The sequence below is a fragment of the Ammodytes marinus genome, assembly GCF_949987685.1.
Source record: "Ammodytes marinus genome assembly, chromosome: 1".
NCBI lineage: Eukaryota > Metazoa > Chordata > Actinopteri > Uranoscopiformes > Ammodytidae > Ammodytes > Ammodytes marinus.
The window spans coordinates 3,877,416-3,903,753 of NC_137230.1; the positions used below are offsets into that span (position 1 = coordinate 3,877,416).

At 40.9% G+C, this 26,338-nt stretch overlaps 1 protein-coding gene across 2 annotated transcripts in view; it reads right to left on the reverse strand.

The window, feature by feature from the left end:
• Positions 1 to 26,338, reverse strand: part of lrrk1 (leucine-rich repeat kinase 1) — a 97,138-nt gene that overhangs the window by 49,328 nt on the left and 21,472 nt on the right. For both annotated transcript variants that reach the window (XM_080029176.1, XM_080029177.1), the window contains exons 9-18: positions 22,509 to 22,672; positions 17,925 to 18,062; positions 15,903 to 16,015; positions 15,532 to 15,602; positions 11,955 to 12,084; positions 9,965 to 10,077; positions 5,197 to 5,411; positions 2,270 to 2,434; positions 1,819 to 1,991; positions 895 to 1,015 (exon numbers count right to left, since the gene is read on the reverse strand). In XM_080029176.1, the coding sequence (XP_079885302.1) occupies positions 895 to 1,015; positions 1,819 to 1,991; positions 2,270 to 2,434; positions 5,197 to 5,411; positions 9,965 to 10,077; positions 11,955 to 12,084; positions 15,532 to 15,602; positions 15,903 to 16,015; positions 17,925 to 18,062; positions 22,509 to 22,672 (1,403 nt within the window). The remainder of the gene's footprint in view (positions 1 to 894; positions 1,016 to 1,818; positions 1,992 to 2,269; positions 2,435 to 5,196; positions 5,412 to 9,964; positions 10,078 to 11,954; positions 12,085 to 15,531; positions 15,603 to 15,902; positions 16,016 to 17,924; positions 18,063 to 22,508; positions 22,673 to 26,338) is intronic.

Below are 26,338 nucleotides of genomic sequence, written 5' to 3' on the forward strand. Positions count from 1 at the left end.
AGTAATGATGAGTAACCTAATAGCTCTAAGAACTAACTGCATGTTTGTTGACACTAAGGCAGAACTACTACCATTCTAAAATGATGTCAATTAAATGGTGAATATAACAGCTGGGGGATTTTCAGATTTTCAGTATGGGATGCAGGCGTGGAGTGGCTCATCAGGAGCATCTGGTTACTGGACTGTGAGGGCCGGTGTTCAGTCATGACACTGGGATAAATATCATTATACAGACTGGCTTATTTTGCCTTGATCCATGCGCATGGAAAATACTAGTTAAGTTACTGTTAATTCAAACTAAACATTGCCTTCAGCTTCACATTAAAAGCATTTAACTGGCGATACGTGAGTTGACTTTTATTCTGACGCAGACCGGAACAGGAGCTGATCCCAGCCCTGCTGCGCAGCTGTCACTCTTATAATAGGTCCATGCTCTCACTAGACTAACCACATGTCTTCCATGTGGGAGTTGTAATTTACGCGACAAAAGAAGACAACAGAAAGCTTGCAATTTGCAATACGCTCACACCAAAAGCTCAATGAACGTTAGTGGCAGCCGCCAGTCATTCATTTTCAATGTAGCCTCGCTACTAAGGCCATCTGCCTCTGCTGCAGAGAGGTGAGTCCACAGTCTGAAATAAGGTGTGGAGGAACTATCCCAAAACATACAAACATCACAACAACCAATTTAATTTGACCATAGTTGTACAAATACTTATACTAAATAGCCCACTAATCTGTTTCAAAGCCTAGTCCATACGTTAGGCATACATTGTTTTAAGCTTCATTCCCTATTCCTGAAACAACAGTGTACACATATAGTAATTGGGTAAACATTTTCTCTGTTGGTCCAAATGGTGAAGCTGTCTCTACACAGACTCTCCGTGTACTCACCAGTCTGCCCAGCAGTTTACTCCCACAGGCTGAGCCGCTGCTGTCCTTCATGGAGAGAGCCACCTGGTAGATCAGCTTCTTCAGCCCATCCAAACCCTCCAGGGTCTTACAGGACACTTCACTGACAACCAAGACACACACACACACACACACACACACACACACACACACACACACACACACACACACACACACACACACACACACACACACACACACACACACACACACACACACACACACACACACACACACACACACACACACACACACACACACACACACACACACACACACACACACACACACACACACACACACAGTTCTATAAGACTGATACTAGTGATGCTACAACAACTGGCTGTACTATGCACAAAGGGTATAGCTTCTTCCTATATAAATTAAAGGTCACATATTATGCTCATTTTCAGGTTCAAAATTGTAATTTGGGCTTTGTGTCGTGTCCAAAACACCCTTTATATTTCTAACAGTGCTGAAACGCTCTGTTGTAGAGCCTGTCGCTTTAAGCCCCGCTTTCCAAAAAGCCCAGTCTGCTCTGGTTGGCCCTGAATCTAACTGCCTGTTTGAATCTAACTAGATTCAAACTGTCAGTTAGAGTCAGGGGGATCTGGGGGTGTGGCTTATCACAGGCTGAGGAAGTGCTTAGTTAGGTTGTTCACGAGGGGTTTGGCCTCCCCCTTATGAAGTCACAAGGGGAGAGAAATCTGACAGGGGTTTTTGAACACAGGTTTTCAGAAAGGTGGAGATGGAGACAAAGAGAGAGGGTTTTTCTCATATTGTGGGAGTCTCTAGTCACACCGGGGACCCATATTAATGTTGATAAACCATGAAAAATTATATTTTGCATAAAAGGTGACCTTTGAAAAAAAACAAGACAAGATAAAAACTAAGATGTGTGCTTACTGCAGGTGTTTCCAAGTGATATCAGGGAAGCCAGAGGCTCGAGCCCCTGATGGCGATCGACAGAGAGCCAGGACATAAGCTCTGAGCGTGGCCAGCCTCTCAGTGCGAAACTTAGTGTCGATGAGGTCCAGATGTGTTCCCACAACCACCACTGCTGAGTTGGGTGCTCGCGCCTAAAGGTCATATCACACAGGAACGGAGCTGTTCATGGATTGAGTATAACAGAAAAAGATGGATTGAAAGTTGAAAGCTTAAGCTAGTAACCTGACTAAAGGTATGGATGTTACAAAACATGCATTAGCCAACTATTATGATTGGTCAGATGTGTGAATTAACACCTTACAGGTATTACTATTCTGGTTACGGAGGAGTGATATCAGGTGGTGTGTGTGTGTGTGTGTGTGTGTGTGTGTGTGTGTGTGTGTGTGTGTGTGTGTTTTAAGTGTCTTACCTCTATGTTGAGCAGCCATGTCTGCAGGTTGGCCACAGCCTCCTCTCCCAGGGCCAGGTTCCACACCACCACATACAGGGCCTTGTCGGTGAAGAAACACTGGTTGACCGTGGACATGCTGGCCTGACACGCAATGTCCCACACGTTGAACGCCACCGAGTCCTTCTGTGAGCACAGCAGGACCACATCAAAGCATTTTGAAATATGGAAAAAAGTCTTCTGAAAACCCAGATGAAACAAAAACAAACTGCATGGCATTCAACTACAGATGGTATCAATTTGTCAAAATAGTCAATTACAACTAAAATGACAACATCCTAGTATTAAATTCAAAAAGAGGAGCATGCAACATTTCATGGTAACAAATCCAAATGACAATAGTCTGGAGCAGATAAGGGAACGTCCCACTCTGGCCACCTTTAACAGTGCTGGGGTTTTCCCCCAAAAAATGCCCAACAAGAGAATATGATATCAGCTGGTAAAAGCTCTCTGTACTGAGCAGGCCTGTTTCCCTTCTGAACTAGAAAGCCACAGAAATCAAAAAGCTAATTAAACCAAGCTATCTTATGGCGCAGGACTGTTCAACTGGATCTAAACAATACAACGTAATACAATACAGTTCCCTTTTCATTGGTATAGAGAACTTGTAAAAACCTTGTCTTTATGGTCTGAAATCTAGACCATATGCTGTTTTAACTTAAGATAACTTTAGTATCCTGTGAGGGCAAGTTGTTTTACAGCCAGCAAAGGGATAACATAGACAACAGTTCATACACAGAAACACATTTCATATACAGTGCTGCTTGAAAGTATGTTATTTAGTTTAACCATTCTTAATTCATTGTTATCAATACCAGCATTTTTTATATTAAATAACAGGTGTGTGTTTATCAATTTAAAAAAAAAATTCCGGAAATCAATTGTGTAAGTGAACCCTGCTGGATTTAAGCAATGCAGCTCAGGGTTCACAAACTTTTGCACATAAAAAAGTTGACAAATCATTTGTTTTATCTGTTTTAACAATTGATTTCCGGAAAAGAAAAATGTGGAACTAATAAACAAACATTTGTTATTAAATATAAAAAATACTGGTATTGATTAAAATGTATTAATAATGGTTAAAGTCAATACAATTCCAATAGGCTCAAGGGGTTCACATACTTTCAAGCCGCACTGTACAGATACAGTAGTATTCATACGGGTGAATCACAAGCTATTGATGGTTGTAGGGACAAATGAACTGTAGAATCTCTTTGTTTTACACCTGGGTAGATTGTACCTTTTGAGCCGATGGCAGCAGCCTATAGTCACTAAACAAAGGTTGGTGAGAATGCATTGAGCTTCCCTCGAGGCTCTAGCTCTGTATGGAGGGATATTTCTTGGACATGTATCCCAGCTACTTTGCCACACATTCTCACTAAGCTACTAACCCTGAGTTCCAAATCACATACTCTTTCTTTTTACTACACTACATACTAAAGTACAGAAGAGTTTTAGGGCCTCAAGAGAGAAAAAAAAATCAGATAAGGAAGATTTTTTTTTCCATTATGTCGAGAAATGTCAAGAATAAAGACGAATACTCCAGAATGCTATTGGAGTTAGTGGGGCATTTATGTGTTTTTTCAGCATACTACAATTGACGTGCATGTATTGGGACATCCTAAATCTTTTTCTGGCATTCTAAGCAGTAGGGAAGTATGGGTATTGGAACGCAGGGTTAGTCTTTGATGATTTTTCACAGGGAGAGACCCATACCAGCGGATAAAAAAGAACGTTTAAATGGGCCCGATAAAACTAGAATAAAACTTTTTCATAAAAAAATGAGTGAACAAATAAAACTTCTGATAAAATGACATGCGCTGATGGGCCTGGTTATAAACCAGCATCGGTGTTGGCATCGAATGGAAAGGTTATTGTCAATAATTGTTCCCAAATATTTGCACTGCTGTACAACACCAACAGCCTGGCCATCAATCAAGAACAGGGGGAACTTGGCAGAAGCTTTTTTCAATGAACATTTCTTTTGTATTAAAGTAAAGTACGGATTCAGGAATGAGCGCTCACACCGGTCCATTACAATCCTCTATCTGCATGTATACAGGATCGCATATCGCACATCGGAGTTTGCGTTCTGACTCTTCGCTTGCTCGGAATCCCTGTCGGGGAGACGAAGTAATAAATAGTAGTGTTGTTGCCGGAAGGGAACCGGACGTGGCTCTACAACCACTTGTTGAAAGGGCTACAGCGCCACCTAGCATAGCGGAGTCAGTCATTATGCGGCCATTTATCCGATTCTTTGAAAGGCCATGTATACTCAGACAAGTGACTCGGTCCGTTCGAGTGGCAAGTTTGGTATATGTCTTAATCCAATCTAGCTGTCCCATGGAAACGCACTGACTGAGTCATAGACAAACTTAATATTGTGTCGTCTGCACAATCATTGGTGTAAAAAAAAAATCAAAGTGGTGAAAGCTTCCCTCCGAGATCTCTCAGTGCAAAAGTCAACAAGCCAGCATGCCGAATTCTGCTCAATATTGTGAATGTTGGTGAGTCGATGATTAAAATGCAAGGTTGTATACAGTTTAAAGCAGCGCAGAAGGCAATAAAAAGCAAGCAAGAAAAATGATCTGCCCCATCAAGATGCCCCAGTATCAAGGTAAGAGTGTTGACCACCATCATCAACAACCCTACCCTGTACTCTGTAGGCCATAAGGAGAGGGTCTCAACTGAGTGAGTGAGTGAGTGAGTGAGTGAGTGAGTGAGTGAGTGAGTGAGTGAGTGAGTGAGTGAGTGAGTGAGTGAGTGAGTGAGTGAGTGAGTGAGTGAGTGAGTGAGTGAGTGAGTGAGTGAGTGAGTGAGTGAGTGAGTGAGTGAGTGAGTGAGTGAGTGAGTGAGTGAGTGAGTGAGTGTCTCTGTGTTGTCCTTACATTGTTTTTGCCTGCGTTGGGTTTGTCCAGCTCCCATGTGGAGGTGGAGATGGTGCATTCGGCTGGTGTGAAGGGCGAGGCCCTGCCAGTCTGCAGAGCCTCCAGGAGGGCTGTCTTGCCCTGCCGCGGGGGACCCACCAGGAGCAGCTTCAGCAGCCTATAGGGCTCCGACTTCCGCAGGTGAGCCCGCAGGAAAGCTAGCACGCACACCGGACCTGAAAAACAAGATTTGTTACTTTGAAGACTTTATACCAGGGGTTCTCAAACTTTTGAAAGCTGAGGGCCAATTTAGGAACCCAACATTGGACCGAGGGCCGCCGAAGGAAAAAAAATTATAAAACTGAAATAATTTCAATGGCCAGCGTCTTTGCGTCTTTACAGTTTACATGTATTGGTCAGCATCCAATACTGTGTAATTAACACATTTAAAGTAATAAATGAAGGGCTAGGTCTCATTTCAACATTGGGGAACACACATTAAAAGCGAGGGTCTGGGGGTTGTCCCCCAGAAAAATTTGAGGTTCGAACACTTCATTTTGTGCATTTTGGTTAATTTTTATGCAGTAATTTGTTTCTTCTGTATTTATTTATGGTGGAAATGTTAAGGAAAAGACAACTCGCTCCCATTGACACACATCTAATGGAATATAAATCAAGGCACTGAGGCATTCTGTATTGCATTCAAATATTTATTCTACACAGTAAATTCCCCAGTGTTAAATATGCAGTGTCAAACTCCATTAACTCTATCTGAGTTAATATAACAACAGCTGGAGTAGAATGCCTCCTAGTGTTGGTGTCAATTTCGGTAGTTAAAAGACGGGGTGTAGAAAGTACTCTATAAGGCTTTAAATAACACTATACAGTGTATTTTTAACTCTATTTTGAGTTAATTTAACTCTAAAATTGTAACACTTTGAAGAGAGTTAATTTAACTCCAATTCTGAGTGGGACCAAATACACTCGGAAATGGTGTTAAATTTAACTCTTTTAGTGTTATTTTAACACTTCAAAATTTACTGTGTACTTTATTGTTCAAAACTTTCTGCACATTGAAAACCTTTTGGAGTGTTTTTTTGTAGGACTCACTACTCATGATGCAGCAGCAGTGTTAACTATTATGACACTATACATTGGAAATAAACAGGGTGGGCTATCAGCAGTCAACTAGGCAGATAGTTCCATGGCTATCAGCAGCTAGCTAACGTTAGTTTGTTAGCTAAACTTTTAGGCAAAAGAGTTAGAAACCAGATAATGTTAGCATCCATCCTTAGACACTTGACCTAATCTAATTCACCTTGAATGTGAGAAAGTGCATCGTATTGGGCTTAACAAGCTCACTATCTAACAACTTACATTGGGACCACTACACTGCCTGCTGCACTGCGGGAGGCTGACCAGCCGTCTGCAACGAGAGGCAGAGGCCAGCCGAACTTCGCAAGTTTAATAAGTGGGGAATGAATACAAACAATTAGGAGGGATATTTAAGTGTTTCGACCCCTGTACTGTTTTTACTGTTACGGGGACGCATCCCCTCCGTGCGTTTCAATTAAAAAAAAAAAATAAAAATAAATAAATATATGATTTTTTTTTTTTATTTTTTTTTTTATAATTCATAATTCAATGCGGGCCGCCAGATATGCTTCGGCCCGCGGGCCGCACTTTGAGAACCACTGCTTTATACAAAACACACAATCTTTTTAAATAATAACAATAATAATAATAATAATAATAATAATAATAATAATAATAATAATAATAATAATAATAATAATAATAATAATAAGTTTAATATTTCACATACCTATTGTTACAGACTGTTGCATTATTGCAAACAGTTAATTAAGAAGGGAAGAGGTCAAGTAAACATCAGAAATCAGATGGGTTAACAACACACCTCCAGGTTAAACTCATTGTAAGACAAGCACAGTTCTACACTAAAACACAGTTGTAAAAAGCGACCCACTAGCTCCTGAAGTCACTAAAGCGTGGTGTGAACTGGTAAAGAGTTGTGTGACATCTTTTTATTGGAATTGCGGTGGACTTACAATGAGGGATGATTAGCAACATTTAGATTGCCAAATTTCAGATGGATCTCCAAACATAGGGGGTAATATGTGGGGCGGCAGTGGCGAAGTGGGTAGGGAGATCGCCTCTGGAGTGCAGGGTCGGAGGTTCGATCCCCCGTCTCCCCGCCACATGTCGAAGTGTCCCTGAGCAAAACACTGAACCCCAAATTGCTCCCGATGGTTCAGAGAGTGCCTTGCATGGCATATGAGTGTGTGTATGAATGGGTGAATGTGGTAAGATATGTAAAGCGCTTTGGGGCTGAGAAAATCGGCTAGAAGGCGCTATATAAGTCAAGTCCATTTACCATTTAATATAATTTGGATAAACGGCTGTCTTGTTATCAACTGTACTGGTGGGTCTTGGGTCATTATTCACTATTCATATTTTAATTTAGTATTACCATGTAAACATCTGGTCAATGATCAAACTCCTTCATGATTTTCTCCACTTATGTCCGTCCTGGAGAGGGGATCCCTTACTCTGTCAACTCTCCCTGAGGTTTCTCAATGTTTTAATCCCGATAAAGGGTTTTTTACTGGGAGTTTTTTCTCAGCCGAGCTAAGGGTGTAAGGGCAGGGTGTCATACTGTATGGAATGTAAAGCCCACTGAGGCAAATATCTATTTGTGATATTGGGCTAAACAAATAAAACTGATTTGATTTGATTTGATTTCTTGGCCTGTGTTCCCAGGTCCCAGCTATTTAAAGGTGGAGTTAGCAATTCTGGAGAACGCTTGTTGTCAAAATCAGTGAATATCTCCTCATGATCCACTACCTGTCCGTGCTTGCTGTATTCATTCCTCCCAGTCAAACTTGTGCACTATGTAACTTTGTGTGTGTCAGAGAAGTGCACATTTTCTAAGGTATATTCTCGTAACCGAATAAAATAAATGTTCCTCACAGGAAAATGTGATCCCTGGAACACTGTTTGGAACACCTGAAAAGTTACTGTATCACTGTTGTTGTTTACAGCAGCAGGGCCCACAGTTTGGTTTACAAACATATTCTAGTCTCGCGTTTGGTACCAGGTTCCTCAAAATAATTTTGATTTATGATGATAGAATTATTCAATACTAAGAATTACATGTAGCCTACCGTAGAATAAATATGTTTAGTAAACTAACTGCAGGCTCTGTGAATGTCAACAAAATCCCTCCTCTGAAACTGCATAGTGCACCTTTACGTGGTGGGGGGACAACAAAATCTACTGTCGTCATTATGTGGCAAAAATTTATTGAAAGAGGCTTCAGCATTCTTTAAAAGATTCTACCTTTGAAGCAAAACCTTTCTACACATTCAAGTCCAGGAGGTTTCTCTAAGCTTATTGTGAACAGTGAAGTTGAGTGTACCGTACCTTTCGGACTATAAGCCGCAACTATTTCCCAATTTTTCGACCCTGTTATTACACAGCACAGTATATGTTCTGTAGCTACTAGGGATGGTCGTTAGTAATCGAGTACTCGAGTACTCCTCGTTTCAAATGAACTCGATTGGTGGATGAGGAAAATCGTTTTTTGTTTTTTTTAGTGTTTGTAGCAGGCCGGCCGACAGGCCGCCCCTATTTTAAAATGTTATATACGTGTACAAAACGGCACAAAACGGATTAAATAAAGTTTAACAAAATTAAATATTTTGATGCAAGTGCAATAAACTGAGCGTTGTGTCAAAAAGCAACTGCAAATGCCGCGCAGCGCAGCCTGTGTTCTCCACAGCACCGCGTTTCTCCAGAACATTGTCAGGAATATAACTGTCCAATTATTTCAAAGCAGATGATAAAATTACGTTTATAAAAAGGGGATATGACACCTGTTACTCTCGGTTAGTAATGAGTAGCCTAGACTCCAGGTGAGCATGCAAGGTGCTCTGCGCTTGGAAAGAAAAGTAAAGAAGAAGCAAGGCTTACTTCAGGCACCTTCACTCCGAGCCAACAACAGTTAAGAAGCCTTCAATAGGGAATATGGGGATAAGATTAAAAAACCGACCGGTGTAAAGTTCCATTAATGAGGAATTAGTAGCGGTAATTATTCACGGACACGGAGTGAGCATTACGTGGTTGGATATACAACTATCTGCTTTGGTGAGTTATTTATATGTATTTAAATTGTAGGACAATCATTTAATATTATTTGCTGCCCTTCTTATTTTAAATGGTGACTTAGGCAATTTTTTTGTTACAACTACAGCCCATGCTTTATTTCTCTTTTTTTCTCCCCAACTCAGACCTACTCGATCGGTTTAAATTGTGGCCCGTCTATTTAATTACTTTCAGTGAGAAAAATGTGTTTTAAACTTGTGGTACTAAATCCTTAATATCACATGGCAACTGTGACTGTTTGACAATAAGCATTGAGCGCTTTATTGCGGTGAACCGTTGTTCTGCAGACAGATGCGTTGCGTTCTAAAAATAGAAAAAAGTTTAATGAGGAATCGATTGATCCTCGAGGAATGCAAGCGATCACACGACTAGTGAAAACACTCGTGCCCATCCCTAGTAGCTATTGCACTAAATGGTAACACTTGAATACGTTATGCAAATATGCAACTTGTTTGTTGAAATGTTAATATATGGGAGCTTCCTCAAGCAGCCATCTCTTTCCCGACAATCCCCTCTGTGCACGAACTCTTACATATGGTAATTAAACATTATAACACCTGCGGCTTATAGTCCAGTGCGGCTTATAGTGCGGAAAATACGGTACCTTCTTTTCTTACTTCCTGGGGGACATTAGTGATGTTGAGGTCTTCAATGTCCAGCTGCCACAGATTGGAGAGCTGACCCAGCTCCTCTGGAAGCTCCCTGATCCCAGAGTTACTGTTGACAGAGGAGAGACAGCCATGGCTCAACCGTTCACATTAAAGACAGGACATAAATGACACAGGTGTGAATGATTATAGGAAACAGTTCAGTGTAATCTTTTTTTTAAAGGCTTTTTTGTGTGGCAGTTTTATGCTTTTATTAGACAGTTTGGAGAGACAGAGATGAAATGGGGCAGAGAGGGGAATGACATGCTGAGAACGACCACGGGCCGGGTTCGAACCTGTTGTCTGCTGCTTCTGCTGGTTAAAAATACATTTAAAAGAATTTCTGCTCGCCCCCTCTGCAACAGTACAAGGCTGACTTCTGCTACAACCATTCCTGTTCCAAACTCCCTAAAATGGGTGTGTTGATGGACGTCTCCATTAGGTAAGAGCCTATGCAGAAGCACCTCATACAACCTTCTACTACTTCAAAAATACTGAACTGTCCCTCAAATACGTGCAATTAGTCCTATCTTTGTTCATTTGAACTTTTTAGACCTCGTGGACATAAATAGACGAGACAAGGCAAGTTCACTGATATAGCGCAATTGAAAAAAGGCAATTATGGCAAGTAGGGGAGAACGGGGTTGGTAGGCACACTTTTTAGTCTAGTGAACAAGAGCCAAAACATCTTTCAATAGTCATTCCTACATTAAATTGAAGCTTAAGGTGTTGGCTTGAAATATGTATCCCTCTCAGTTTCCGACTTATTGTGATAAAGAAGAAATTAATCATCAAAGACACCCTGACACATTGTGACAACCAACTCCATCAAGGGGTTGGTTGTCACACACAATGGGGTTGTTTGTCACAATGTTATCTTAATGGGATAAAAACCTTCTCCCCTACATAATCTACCAGGGTCCCCTAAACCCCATTTTCAGAAACAGTACGGTACGTCATTTTTTGGCAGCAACAGGATGTTTTAGAGCCATGACTTCTCATAGTCATCATTGTGGTACGTGTGTGAGCAGAGCATGTTGCTGTTTGTGTAAGACAGCTGCATACAGCTGTGAGGGAGGACTGACTCATACCAAGCAGGGCTTCCCAGGGACTGAAATGAGTTGGTTTGGAAACACTTTACTTTATTAGTTGTTACTTTTAAAAGTCAAACTGACTAAACAATGTGCATCCATAATATTAAAAGTGTTCTTCAGAGAAACGGAATGGAATGTTTAAAGCCGTGTTCTAGTGCTGGTGACAAGAGTGTATCAGACGTTAGAAAAGCCGCCCGGCGAGTACACATCTTTCAGCAGCCAAAGTGGCGTAATAACTTACTCGCCTAAGAGTTTTTACTTATGCTATCTATGATATTTACCCGCATTTGGCGAGTGTTAATGTAGAGCCGTCTAAGCAGTGTTGTGCATCGCTCCTCCTTGTCTAAATGAGACAGTAGCCCATCTCGTCAACCTAGACTTGTAATTCTCTTTGCACTTAATGCATTTTAATAGCAAATGCGATTAAAATTGTGGCAATGTACAGCCCTGAATGTTAAATTGTTTGATCCCCACCGGTTAAAAACAGCAATGCAAACGGAAATTATGCACGTGTTGATTTACATACAGAGCGGGTGGTATCCGATCACAGCTGGACAAAGAAGTCACATGTGGACAGAGTATGTAGTGTAGTAAAAAGAAAGAGAATGTGATTTGGAACGCAGGGTATATATAATTTTTTTTTAATTAACCAATGTTATTGAACGTGTTAAAATAATACAAAAACACAATATTTGTGGCTATAGGAAAGGCTTAAGGGAATGTTGGCAAGTACATGTAGATGTGTATTTGTCAATGAAAGAAGATATCTTTGTTATGACAATATCAACAGAGGGAGGATTGACACACACACACGCACACACACACACACACACACACACACACACACACTTACTTGGAGAGGTAGAGCTCATTGAGGCTGTGTAGACCACACACTGACAGGGGAACACACTCCAGCTGGTTGTCATTCAAGTAAAGCACTTCCAGGGAATCTCGCAAGATCATGGGAAACTCTATTGGAGACACTGCCAAGACGAGAGCCATGTCAGAAGGGTCACAGCAAGTAACAACAGCAAGCTTAAACATGAACAGAGACTGGGGTTTAATGGAGTTGGCTGACTTTTCTGCCAAACATTTCCAAATAAAAATAACAAGGAAGCACTGACTTCCACAGAACTGTATTCTTAGCAAGGTGTGATTTCCCTGGAACAAGAGATTTTACTGGACAAAAAATCAGTCCCAGACATACAGCTCCGGAAAGAATTAAGAGACCACTCCAAATGTTCAGTGTCTCTTGTTTTGCTCTTTAGAGGCATATGTTAGAGTAAAATTAACATTTTGGTTTTACAATATGAACTACTGACAACATTTTTAAATTTTATTTTTTTTTAAAGATATTTTTTTTGGCATTTTCAAGCTTTATTAGACAGTACAGAGTTGTAATGGAGAGATAGAGAGAGAGAGAGAGAGAGGGGGGAATGACCTGCAGTAAAGGTCCACGGGTCGGATTTGAACCCGCGACCACTGCAACGAAGGCCGGAGCCGATATGGTACGCGCTCTATCCACTACACCACCGGAGCGGCCCGACTGACAACATTTCTACCAAATTCACGATAAAAATATTTTGATTTAGAGCATTTTCAATAAGTAATGTAGAGATGAAGATTTAGGACAAAATCAAGACTGGTCTCTTAATTTTTTCTGGGGCTGTATCCTGTTGTGTGACTGCTGTGAACTCATATGCAATATTCCTAAATGGATTAGGAGACACAGTGGGGTGAAAACTCTCTGTGGTTTTGTATGCAATTATAATATGGTAACAAATGCTGTAAATGTCTATGGCATGTAGTGTGGAAGCGCAGTTAAGCATGAAGTTGAGCAATTTGAGGGAGTTGAAATGAAATGAAGGGACTTAATTGGCCCTGATTTAAAGCCTTTGGGTTCGATCTTCCTCCCAGGCAGTGTTTACTCTCGACTAGCTCCATATATTGAAAGGCTGGTTTCAGGTATGGAAGAGGAAACATGTATAAGGAAATAAGAAAATGCAAGGAATGTATATCATCGAATGACTGATAATGGCAGACACATTATGACTGATTGAATTCTACATTATATTATAAGTTCTGTTAAGGTTGGAGGTCAACTCAGGTGGAAGAATATTTCAGGAGACTTGGATGAATTATGAAGCAATATTTATTACAGACTTGGCTAAGGAGAACCGGACTGCAACTCTCGTGACTTGCACTTAAATTCTGACAAACTCATGCTTAAAGCTGTGTTTTAACCTCGCGCTATCTCTACCACCTCCCCGGCTCGGGCACCAAGCGTACCAATGTTTTGGTTCAGAGCTGAACACAGTGAACCATAACATTCTGGAGTCTTAGGAGATGAGACTTTATCTATACAACTGACCTAAGTGTCTCCTAACAGGTTCCAAGGCTGACCTAGAGTCTGAGAGACAAACACACAAGATAGGCATATGACCTATTAATCTTTCCCATTAATATTACAACTAAAGACCCAAAATTCCCTCACAATGATGACCAACTGTCTTTGAACATTTGGGCATTATAGAACATTCTACTTCTCTAGCAAAATGATTAGACTTTTCTCGTAAAAGTAAACTCATCTTGCAAACCTATTTAAGGTCTTTGAAACGCATGTTGTGTGACAGTATAGAAATCATGAGTACCTGTGGATTAAACTTGTTCAGTGTGTGTGTGGTGGTTTCAAATAAAGTCTGTTGTACAAATACTAAATACACACTGAAACAGGTTTTACATATTGATGTGTTTTCAACATCAATAAAACATATTGGAAGAGCATTCTTTTTCTCAAAATGTTCTAACAAAAAAAATATTTTAGAAAAAAAATGGAAAAGCAAATACTAATAACTAGGGCTGTCAAATTAACGCGTTCATTTCGATTAATTAATCACAGAAAAATTAACGCAGATTAATCGCACTTCTATAATGCCCTTTGACCCGGTGCAAAAGTGGTGCGAAGCTGCACCGAGCTGAACCTGTAGCTTGCATACACAGCCCGCACGGGTGAAAGGGAGAAAAGTAAAGAGAGAAGCTGGGGGAAAGGGGCCGAGGGCTCTATGGACGGTTTATGGGATGCTTCGGGCAAATAAGCATGAAGGTAGGAAGACATCTTACTTTATTCTCCGCAGTGTCTGTGCATTATTGATTTGGTGGGTGCAACAATGTAGGTTCAAAAGTATCTCTCAATCTTCCTCCGTGTGTACAATTTTGTTTGCTAGCTGTCTCGTCTCCCGCGTAAACGGACACCCGCCCCGTGTGCGTGTGTGTCAATATTTTTGCCTATGAGTACAACGATGGTGAATGAATCGGCATAGGCATCTGTGGCAATGCAGCGCTGTCTGTTGTGGAGACAGAAGTTACGAGAGACGGAGAGCGAGAGAGAGAGAGAAACTGTAGCAGGCTATACAGCTGTTTATAAACAGGTATAAAAGTGTCATAAAAGTATGTGATTAATTTAGATTAATTAATCACAGAGCCTGTAATTAATTAGATTATTTTTCTAATGGCTTGACAGCCCTACTAATAATACATACATATATACTGTATATACAGTAGTCATGCCAGAAATTATTCATACCCCCGGCAAATTTTGACTTAAAGTTATTGTTATTCAACCAGCACGTTTTTTCTTGATTGGAAATGACACAGGCTTCTCCCAGAAGATAATAAGACCATGTACAAGAGGCATCATTGTGGAAAAAAAAAATGTTCAGCTTTTATTTGCATTTGAACAAAAAGTGGCATGTCCAAAATTATTCATACCCTTCTCAATAATCAATAGAAAAGGCTTTTTTTGGCTATTACAGCAATCAAACGCTTCCTATAATTGCTGACCAGCTTTTTGTATGTCTCCACAGGTATTTTTTGCCCATTCATCTTTAGCAATGAGCTCCAACTCTTTCAGTTTGGAGGGTCTCACAGCCATCACCCTGATCTTTAAGTCCCTCCACAGATTCTCAATTGGATTCAAGTCAAGTCTCTGGCTGGGCCACTGTAAAACATTAATGTGTCTGTCCGGCCCGCTAACCATTTCTTCACCACTTTTGCTCCTTGTGGGCCTGACCATAATATTTCATCCATAACCACATTGAGGCTCAGAGGCATGAGGTTCAGATTTGTAGTATGTGATGTAATATCTAATTGTTTTCAAATGTGTCAATGTGGAAGGGAAAAATGCAGACACTAGATATCAAACTGAGCAGTCCGTTGCGCTTACAGTTTTGCAACAAAAAAAAGAAGAGTGCTATAAAATAAGAAACTAAGTGTAAAGCGCAGAATGTGCAGTAAATGCATTGGCATTGGTGGTGTAGATGGTTTGTGTAAAATGTGCTTCACAAATCACTATAAGTTCATTCAGAAACAGTGTAATAGCAAGGAGGAACACTATGATAGACTGTTTTTATGTGTGTAAAGGCAGATTGTACCTGGCTCTGGGTCTCTCCTGTGCCATGTGGTCAAGAAGGCCAGCCTCCTGGATTTGGGCCCCTCCTCTGTTCTAAAAGACACAGTTTGAAATCAGGTGAGCACATAGACTGGGCTCCAGCAGTTTGAGCAAATTTCCAACAGTTGTAGCTAAGGTTGACTATATTATGTTATCTAACCCAACCCTAGACAAGACTATTTATGCATTATCTCACAGTTGGCGCGCACGCACGCACACGCACACACACACACACACACACACACACACACACACACACACACACACACACACACACACACACACACACACACACACACACACACACACACACACACACACACACACAAAAGTGTCTTTTATATGTGAACCTACTTTCCCAGCTGGTTCCTGGATAAATCGAGGGTCCTGAGTAGAGAGCACTTCCACTTACTGGGGGCTGGAAGAGTCTCAATGTTATTCCCACACACTCTTAATGAGACCAAGGCCTAATGGGAGGAGGCATGAAATACTTTAAACCACACATTGACAGTTTCATGTAAAAGGGATTCAAAGACAGTTGGCAGGCTCAGTTTTCCTGGAGAGTGACTATGACTTAGGCAAGTTATCTTCATCTAACTAGTGTGCACTCTTTAGCTGTCCCAAATCATTCATTTATTCAAATCATGTATTGTGTTTAATCCAGAAGACGTATCCGGTGCCTTTTTAATGATGGTACCTGTACATTCAAAGGCTTAGAGATCTACTGAATCATTTCCATTTTGCTTTTAAATTGTAATGACCAAAACATGCCCTGCGTTCCAATCCCCATACTTCCCTACTATTTAGTATGCCAGAAAAAGATTTAGCATGTCCCAATACATGCATGTCAATTGTAGTATGCTGGAAATACATAAATGCCAAACTAACTCCAACAGCGCTTTGGAGTATTCATCGTTATTCTTGACATTTCTCATCATAATGAAAAAAACAAATCTCCCTTAATGTGATTTTTTTTCTGTCCTTTGGCCCTAAAACTCTCCTGTACTTTAGTATGTAGTGTAGTCAAAAGACAAAGTATGTGATTTGGAACGCAGGGATGGAGCCAAGCACACGGCAGCAGTGCCATCTAGAGGTCACTCAACAGATCACACACAGGACTGAGAACTACGTGAACGTTTTTGTCATTTGATTTATTATAGTATTTTATTTTGTTTAATCTATAGATTCATTTGAAACTATTAAGGTGAGACACGGCAGGCAAAAACTTTCCTTTTTTTCAAGCACTGGTTCATTTTGAGATTTTTGTCTATTTTGCTTCCATAACATGTCTTCTTTCATACCGGTATGAATAAATGTTCCAAAATGTACATTCAGGTGTTTATTTGACTAAACCTTGTCTGTTTGCGTCTGTATATCTCTTTTATACAATCAAATTAAACGCCATTAACCCAACATTATTGCTTTTTTTCAATACTATGAACCAAAAATCTCAACTTCTAAAGCACTTACACCAACTAAACTTTCCATAAACATTCTTAGCACTATTCTGAAGGTTATTACGGAAGGATTTGTAGTTAGATATGTAGTTATTTTGTGATTTATAAAATGAAAATAGGCTGTATCTGAAATCTGTTCTGTAAAAATATCTCATTTGTTTCCCAAAATGAAATAAAGATTGAACTCTGGCTCTATCTGACATCTAGATTTTTAGCTTTAAAAAAAGATGCAAACGTACGCATAATAAGTACGATGTATCCAAAGTTTGCATATTCATTCAAACATTTCTGAAAAAATTGTAATACCACTTTTTAAAATTTCAACAGGCAAAGTTACATGACGATACCTATAAGTTAATAAACATACCCTATTCACCTGCAGTGTCTGGCTTTAATCCATTCATTTGTAACTATTAAAGGTTCAGTAAGCGGAATGGTCAGTTTAGCTAACTCAGTTAGCAGTCCCCTCGCTCGTCCCCACGTCACCACATTAATGCACTCTTCAAGCAGCGAGTTATCTAGCATCATCTCAGATCCATAAGTGTGATAAAACATGATAAAAACCATCAAAACAGACAATGGGAAGTGTTTTTACCTGCTCCGCCATTATAGGCGCATAAACATTCACCCATCTGTCGCTCTGCGCGTGCACCGGCAGTGAGACTGGTGCCGGTTTGTAGCGTTCTCTCTTCTGATTGGTTATTAATAGTGGGATCCCCGTATATTTGCCGATTACATGCAGAGCGAGTGACTGAGAGATCGCCTTTATGAAATGTGCACACTATATAAGTGATCACTGTATGAATAAAGAGCGATTTAACACTTACATTAACATAAATAAATGGCTTACTTCATCTTTAACTACCCACTGTTTTGATGGCCATACAGATATAGAATAACCAGATGGTTGGTTCCCTACCTCCAGTTCAAAGACATAGGAGGGCAGCTCCGTCAGGCTGTTGTCAGAGAAGTCCAGCTCCTGCAGCTGTGTCCTCCAGAAGACAGACATGTTGTTTGGAAGACTTGAGATCATGTTGGACGAAGCTCTGCATTGTTTCTACAGGCGAGAAGGTAGAATATTCATTTGTATCATGTGCTCATTCAATTTTCATTACATTTTTTTATGTATTATATATCATCCTAAAAGGTTTGTCGGACCATACGCTGAAGTATACAGAAGCAATAAATCATTTAAAAAAGAAATCTGTGTCGTTTGTAGAGACACAATGCATTGTGGGGCGGTTGAGTAGGAATAGTAACCTATCGATCCATACACAAAATCTTCCTGGAAGTAAGTACTCATCCGGGCATTTCTCACCTAGGCTGTGTTCGGAAAGCCATACTAACGTCCTACATCCTACATACTCAACATCTATATACTACATACTGTCTACTCAAAGATCGATTGTGTATGCGAGGTGCGTCGAAACATTCACACTGAAGTATACTCAAGCAATAAAGAATTTCTTCTTCTTCTTATAAGATTCCGGCCGTTTAGCGCATTGCCGCCCTCCACAGGTTAGATATAGAACTAGATCTTTACATGCTGTGTTGTGCAGAAAATGCAGAATTTGTAAATAAAGAATTAAAAAAAAACCTTCCTTGTTGTTTGAAAAGACGCGATGCATTGTGGGGCGGTTGAGTAGGAAAAGTATCCAATCGATCCATACCTAAAATCTTCCCGGAAGTTAGTACTCATCCGGGAATTTCTCGCATACCCAAACTCGCATACCCAACTGTCACATACTCAAATTGAAGTCAAAATGAGTATGAGTAGGACGTTAGTATGGCTTTCCGAACACAGCCTCATTTCTCTTTCCATCCTCAAACAGAATCAGAATCCAATGGGCCTGCTCAGCATTTCTAGACATGTTACACAGCATTATTGGATGTTCATGGCCAATTTGTGCTATGCAGTATACCTGTGTGCAAGCATCTGCATTGGATTTGTTTCAAGACAATTCAACTGCATAGTCAATCTCTGCAATATGTGCCAGACATGGAGAGGGAATAGAAGACAAGATAACATATACAATAAATGAATTCGATATAGTGCAAAAAGTAAGGCAAACCCAAATGGTATAGAGAAAAAAAAAATTCCACTAATTTATTCATTTTTCTTACTGTGTCATCCATGTGTAAGTGTAGGAGTACAGCATTCTGTAATAAGCTATGACTGATTATACGATCTGAGTTTTGGTTCAGGCAATGCTTCCTTTCACCTGACAAGCTGAACCAGCAGGCTCACACAAGCTCCATACATCCTTACATCAACTTTGCCTAAATAAAGTCAAGGACACAATACAGCTCATTTATGTTGAAATCAGGTCATGTGTAGAAAATTGTAATGAGGCAAAAGACTGACATTTGGTGTCAACATTCCTTACCGTTCGTAAAAAAAACAATGCTTCTGACACCATTGGGTTGATACTCAGAGCTGTGACTATATAGGCTGCAGCCATGCTTTGCTCTGGCATTATTTAAAAGGCCAGGAAATGAACAAAACGTATCAAAACGTCCGTCTCCCAATACTCAGAGTGCTAGACATCGAAAACAGCAACTGGATTATTTCATTTTGATGAACAGAAAAGTCCTGTAATATCAGCCGGTCCATGGTTCTTCAGGTTTGGAATAAGGAAATAGCCCCCTGCTTCTATATACAGCTCATGGAGTTCTCTTGCAAAAGTAGAAACATTTAAGCAGATATGACAGCCTTTCCTGGACCATATAGCAGCGCTGAAGTGACCTTCATGACAGCTTTTTGACTTTTTATTGTTTTTGCTTAACATTTACCTTTTAATTTAAAACAATGTCCTTAGAAACCTGTAAAGTACAGTCCCTGACCAAAGTCTTGTCACTTATCCATTTTGTAGAAACAACAGCTTATAACCTGACTTTTAATTAATCCATTGGTTTTAGAAATGGATCATATGAAAGATAAAACCCTCCCAAATTATGTTTAATTTACTAAAATAAATTTGCTTCACTGAAGAAATATTGATCATTTAATGAACACAGAAAGGTCAGATGTTGGCAGGACAAAAGTTGTGTTGCCTACAGAGAGTAATGTGAAAATAAAACAAATAATTTACTTCAAATATAAAACTATGTTGCATAACATCAGTGAATTAAGTAGTGGTGCTGTGAGATCCATATTTAATATCTTGTATGACTTCCATGAGCTTGAAGGACTGCATCCATGCGGTTCGACAATGATTCATACAATTTATTGATGAAGTCATCAGGAATAGCAGAGAAAGCAGTCTTACATGCCTCCCAGAGTTCATCAAGATTCTTTGGTTTGGTCTTCCATGCTTTCTCTTTCATTCTACCCCAGACATGCTCAATGATGTTCATGTCTGGTGACTGGGCTGGCCAGGCCTGGAGCACCTTGATCTTCTTCGCCTTGAGGAACTTTGATGTTGAGATGGAAGTATGCGATGGAGCAACCATGTGATGTAATTCAACCAAAGATTCATCTGAGAAATCCACCTTCCTGATCGAATCAGTGCCCAGAAACCAGCACTAAACAAAAAGCAATTAAAAAAAACGTGTGGCATTTTCTAAGGCCCACAGCCTGCTAAAAGGATGGACGCTGGAAAAGTGGCAGAAGGTGGATTTCTCAGGTGAATCTTCGATTGAATTCCATCACAGCCGCTGCAAATATAGCAGGAGACCGACTGGAGCCTGCATTGATCTGAGATTCACCCAGAAAACAGTTAAGTCTGCATGTCACTCCCCTCTCTGCCCCACTTCAACTCTGTCTGACGCTAATTGCATAACTGATACCATTTCTCTGACATTTGTTCTCTTTTGTTTATCTTCCATGACTGGTTGAGCGTTGCCCCGGGGGTTCTCTCCCTCCGTCTACCAAGCACTCTCCATGCTACTCGACTGACTCCGAGTTCTGTGTGGAATCAGCTGTCCTAGGAATGGATGCTCCCCGTTTGCTATTGCTTCACATCAGGATAGTACTCTTTCTACTCGCTTGCTTGTTCAATCTTTATAAATTCATTTTTGCCTTGCTCATTGGTTGCCTGTCTGTCCTCTTCCAGTTTCCCTTGGTCGTGACGAGACGGTGTGGATCTGGTCCCCCCTCCGGTTTTATCTGAGAATTGGACCATCAACGCGAATGATGTGCAGTGGTCAAGGGCGCCACCTGGAGACGTGGGATGTAATCCCGGCGATGGAAACCTTAGTTTTCCCTGGTGGAGACGAGACGGTGTGGATCCTCTGGCTGCATCTGAAGTCTTCCTGCATCCACACTATTCGCACTTTACTTAGTATTACCATGTAATCACCTGGTCAATGATCAAATTCCTTCGTGATTTTCTCTACTTATGACATCTATTGCAGTATGTCCGTCCTGGGAGAGGGATCCCTTACTCTGTCGACTCTCCCTGAGATTTCTTCAATTTTTTTATTCCCGGTAAAGGGTTTTTACTGGGAGTTTTTTCTCAGCCGAGCTAAGGGTGTAAGGGCAGGGTGTCATATTGTATCATATTGTATCATATATCATATTGTATGAAATGTAAAGTCCACCGAGACAAATTTATTTGTAATTTTGGGCTATATAAATAAAACTGATTTGATTTGATTTGATTTGATTTGTCTCTACACTATCAATAAAGCATAAAAATGCAAAATAAAAAAAAAAAATAAAAAAAAAAGAATCTTGATTAACTCTGGGAGGCATGTAAGACTGCTTTCTTTGCTATTCCTGATGACTTCATCAATAAATTGTATGAATCATTGTCGAACCACATGGATGCAGTCCTTCAAGCTCATGGAAGTCATACAAGATATTAAATATGGATCTCACGGCACCACTACTTAATTCACTGATGTTATGCAACATATTTTTGTATTTGAAGTAAATTATTTGTTAAATTTTCACATTACTCTCTGTAGGCAAAAAGACTTTTGTCTTGCCAACATCTGACCTTTCTGTGTTCATTAAATGATCAATATTTCTTCAGTGAAACAAATTTATTTTAGTAAATTAAACATCATTTGGGAGGGTTTTAGCTTTCATATGAGCCATTTCTAAAACCAATGGATTAATTAAAAGTCAGGTTATAAGCTGTTGTTTCTACAAAATGGATAAGTGACCAGACTTTTGTCAGGGACTGTAGAGTACGCCATGTTAGTTGTTTATTTAGTTTTGTCTTTTGTTGTGTGTGTTCACTTTTTCAGTTGCGTGTTTATGTTCTTTAAAAAATCTTAAATCTAAAGTATTTAAAAAAATCACGGGGCGCTCTGGTGTAGTGGATAGAGCGCGTAGCATATTGGCTCAGGCCTCGTTGCAGTGGTCGCGGGTTCAAATACGACCCGTGGACGTTTACTGCATGTCATCCCCCTCTCTATGTGTTTCCCCACTTCAACTCTGTACTATCTAATAAAGCTTGAAAATGCCAAAAAATTATCTTTAAAAAAAAAAAAAAAAAACAGCCGATCTGAACAAGAGGAAGTGGGTGAGTGGTTCTTCTTCTGCTTTTCTTACCAGCGGACAGGCCCAGGCATCGGGGAAGCTGCTCAGCTTGTTCCTGCTCACGTTGAGGAAGCTGAGGGATTTCAAACAGTGCATGACCTCAGTGGGCAGGCTGAGGAGACAGTTGTCAGACACGTCCAGCTCCTCCAGTTTACGCAGACCAATCCAGTTTGTAGCTGATAGAATGGAATTAAAAAGGGAAGAATACAAAATCGTTAGCCTCATAGCATAATTGCCTAAATCATATTTACTCTACTCTACATCTACTCTATTCTACATCTACTCTAAATCTACATTTCGTTAGCCTAATAGCATAATTGCCTTAGTCATATTTTAAGGGTTATAGAGTAGGGTAAAGTAGATCTGTATCTGTATATAGTGTATCTGTAATCTGTATTGTGGCCCAAAAAAATACGGAAGCTGGAAATGATGAGACAGCTGTCTAGTCCATAAACATAGATATAAATACGTATTTATCTATGGACCATAAAGAGCACCATTTTTAGCAGAGAGTGTCGAGCATGGTGTCGAGCAGTCAAGAAGGGTTGATGCATGTGAGTACTCGCAAACAAACAAACACATTAAAACAATGGCTAGCGATGCGATACTGTTGTCAGCTGTTTGTGCTACCCGCCTCACTTCTGGGCTTCACTGATTCGCTGGCCCTCCACCAATCAAATTGCTCCGACTGAAAGACTGCCCGACTGAAAAGAAGCCCGACGACATCTACGACGGCCGACGTCACCGAACACACCAAACAGATTTGTGTCCACTCCCCGCCCCCTCCAGACTCTCCGACCATGTCCGATGCCCGATTATCGGGCCGGTGTGTCCTGGCCTTTAGGTCCAGTAGGGTGCTGAGCCAGCCAAGCCAGGGTGTGCCCCCCTTTCTCTTCTGTTATTGGTCAGAAGCCTTATGCTGCTTTTGATAATAGCTAGGGAGCTGGTCACAGCAATCTCTCTTCTACTCACCCCACCAAACGGAGAGGTGGTGTTGCTCTCTTCTCCTGACCCTACTAAACGGAGTGGTGGTGCTGCTCTCTCTTCTCTTCAACCACCATCGGAGGTGGAGGAACTCTCACGCTTGGCCTACCAAAAAGGAGGCACGTTCTCTTCTGCCCCAACTTCCATACTGGAAGGGGGGAATCCGCCAAGTTCTCTGGAGACAGCCATCAGCCCCTCCACAGTGAAGGCCCTCTCTGCTGCTCCAAGCAACCAAGGAGGAACCAGAAGAACCAAGGGAACAAACCAAGCTGGCAACAAGGCCTGATCCTCAAGAAGAACTACTAAGCACGGCTCTACTGAAGATCCAGAAAGCACTAGTTCATCTGAACTGCATCGAGACAGGACCAGACCAACTGAAACCCCCAAACTCTGCCAACTTCAACTGTTTTTCACAGCAACTCTGCTACAACCAGATCTTCAAAAAACTTCTGGTATCGTATTTGACCGCTGGGCAGATAGGTAGCTTAAAAGGGCACATGGCTAAGAGTATTGTTATTTTACCTGGAATGTATATTTACTGATTTGAACTGTTCATTGTTATTTTGTAATTGGGTTTACATACTGTCATATCACATTGAACTTATTGGTTAGACACACAAACATTTATTTTGATTTGAATTGCCTTTAAAAGGGAACCTTTGGCCAAGGCTCCTTTTGTCTCTCTTCCCTCTCAGGGCAGCTGTGGCTACTACCCTAGTTTACCACCACCACTATGTGTCATGATCCTGCCTAGGCCTCTTTGCCCCTGTGTTGTTTCAATAGTATCCAGCTGCAGCCCCGGAGACAAACACCCTGGCAGGACGGAAGTACTGTGGTGTGACGGACGTTACCTGTATCTTAGATTTTATTTTTGCTACCTCATAAACTTATAAATTGTAAACAACGTCAAACAATAACAAGACCGCAGACCGATACTAAGTTTGTGTTATTTATATTGTTTTGACGATTAGGTTCAGGCATCACAGCTGGGTGGTTAGGGTTAGGGCAAGGGGACAGGGAGAGGTTAGAATATAATAGATAGAACATTAGATTATGTTCAGGCATCACAGCTGGGTGGTTAGGGTTAGGGCAAGGGGACAGGGAGAGGTTAGAATATAATAGATAGAACATTAGATTATGTTCAGGCATCACAGCTGGGTGGTTAGGGTTAGGGCAAGGGGACAGGGAGACGTTAGAATATATATAGATAGAACATTAGATTATGTTAAGGCATCACAGCTGGGTGGTTAGGGTTAGGGCAAGGGGACAGGGAGAGGTTAGAATATAATAGATAGAACATTAGATTAGCCACGGCGCTATTGAGCTCCACTCGGCTGACAGAACACCGCGGCGGCCATCTTGAGTAGATCACGTCAAACAATAACAAGACCGCAGACCGATACGCTACTAAGTTTGTGTTATTTATATTGTTTTGGTGACTAGGTTCAGGCATCACAGCTGGGTGGTTAGGGTTAGGGCAAATGAGTGACGAAGCAGACATGTTATGGAAGCTAAATAGTCAAAAATCACGTCCGTCACACCACAGTACTTCCGTCACGCCAGGGTGTTGTTGTCACGCCAGGGTGTTTGTCTCCGGGGCTGCAGCTGGACTCTACTCTGTTGTTTTGCCGTTTGCCTTGTCTGTGTCTGGTGTGATTGCAGGGTTGGAGTCAGGTGTGGTGGAGTCAGGCACCAGCATTCACAGCTGCCATCAATCACCAATCAACCGCTCTTCATATACCCGGCCCGACCTTCCAGACACTGCCAGATTGTAGACTCTGTTTCTCACAGTCAGTCTCTCTCTAGCTTACTTACCTGTTTGCAGCTCCGTTTGCATTTTGCTACGTGCTAACTGCTGTTCTCTCTGCCACAGCTCTCCCAGCCTGACTCCAACCACCAGCTCCAGCCCTCACTAGCCAGCACTTCCTCCCGGACCCCTCTGCCTGCCTGCTCTAGCCTGCTCTCGCTCTGCTCCCTGGACTTTCCCCGCTGCTCTCCCCCTGGAGCCCCATGACAGCAAGATTCCCCCCGGATCACGGCCCTAACCCCCAGCTGATTCGTTCAAAATAAACCTTCTTAAACTGGTACTGTCTCCGCACCTGTGTCCTCCCTGTCCAGCCATAACAGTATGACTGTGTGTGAATGAATAGAACCTGGATCCCTGTAAAGTTGAACAGTTTAATACGTTGCTTAAGACTCACTTTTGTTGCATTGGCCTTTAACACAAGTTGAGACTTTGACACTCCTAACTTTTTTTTTCATGTATCTTATATGTTGTTTTGTATTGTATCTTGTACAGCACTTTGGTCAACTGATGTTGTTTTTAAATGTGCTATAAAAATAATTTTGACTTTGACTAGTTACTGTAATATATTACTTTTTTCCAGAAACTTAACTAGTTACAATCAGAATCAATGTAATATAAGACAAGTTACTACAAAATGAAAGAAGTCGTTACTACATTATTTTTATTGATCCTTTGGGATTTTGTTTGTAAACTAATTGTCTCAAAACGAGTCATGACATGATGCAAAACAACGAGCCGCACAGAGCAGCCGCTAGTCTGGAAGCTGAGAGGGAAGCGCTGATATCCAGGTGTAAAGAAATGCCCATTTTTGTAAGTATCACGCCACGAGAATGCTGCTGTGGCAGTGCAAGCACATCAGAGGGAAAGACACTTACATCGGTGGCGTTGCGGAGATGAAAAAAGATCATCGTATTGACTTTCTAACAAGGTAACACCACCACTCACTATTATGGCACACTGTTCACTGTCATTGTATTGTTGCGTTGGTCTATTGGTTTAAGCTCCGCTACACTTTCTTTATTTAATAAACCAAGTTGTTTTGGACTTTAGT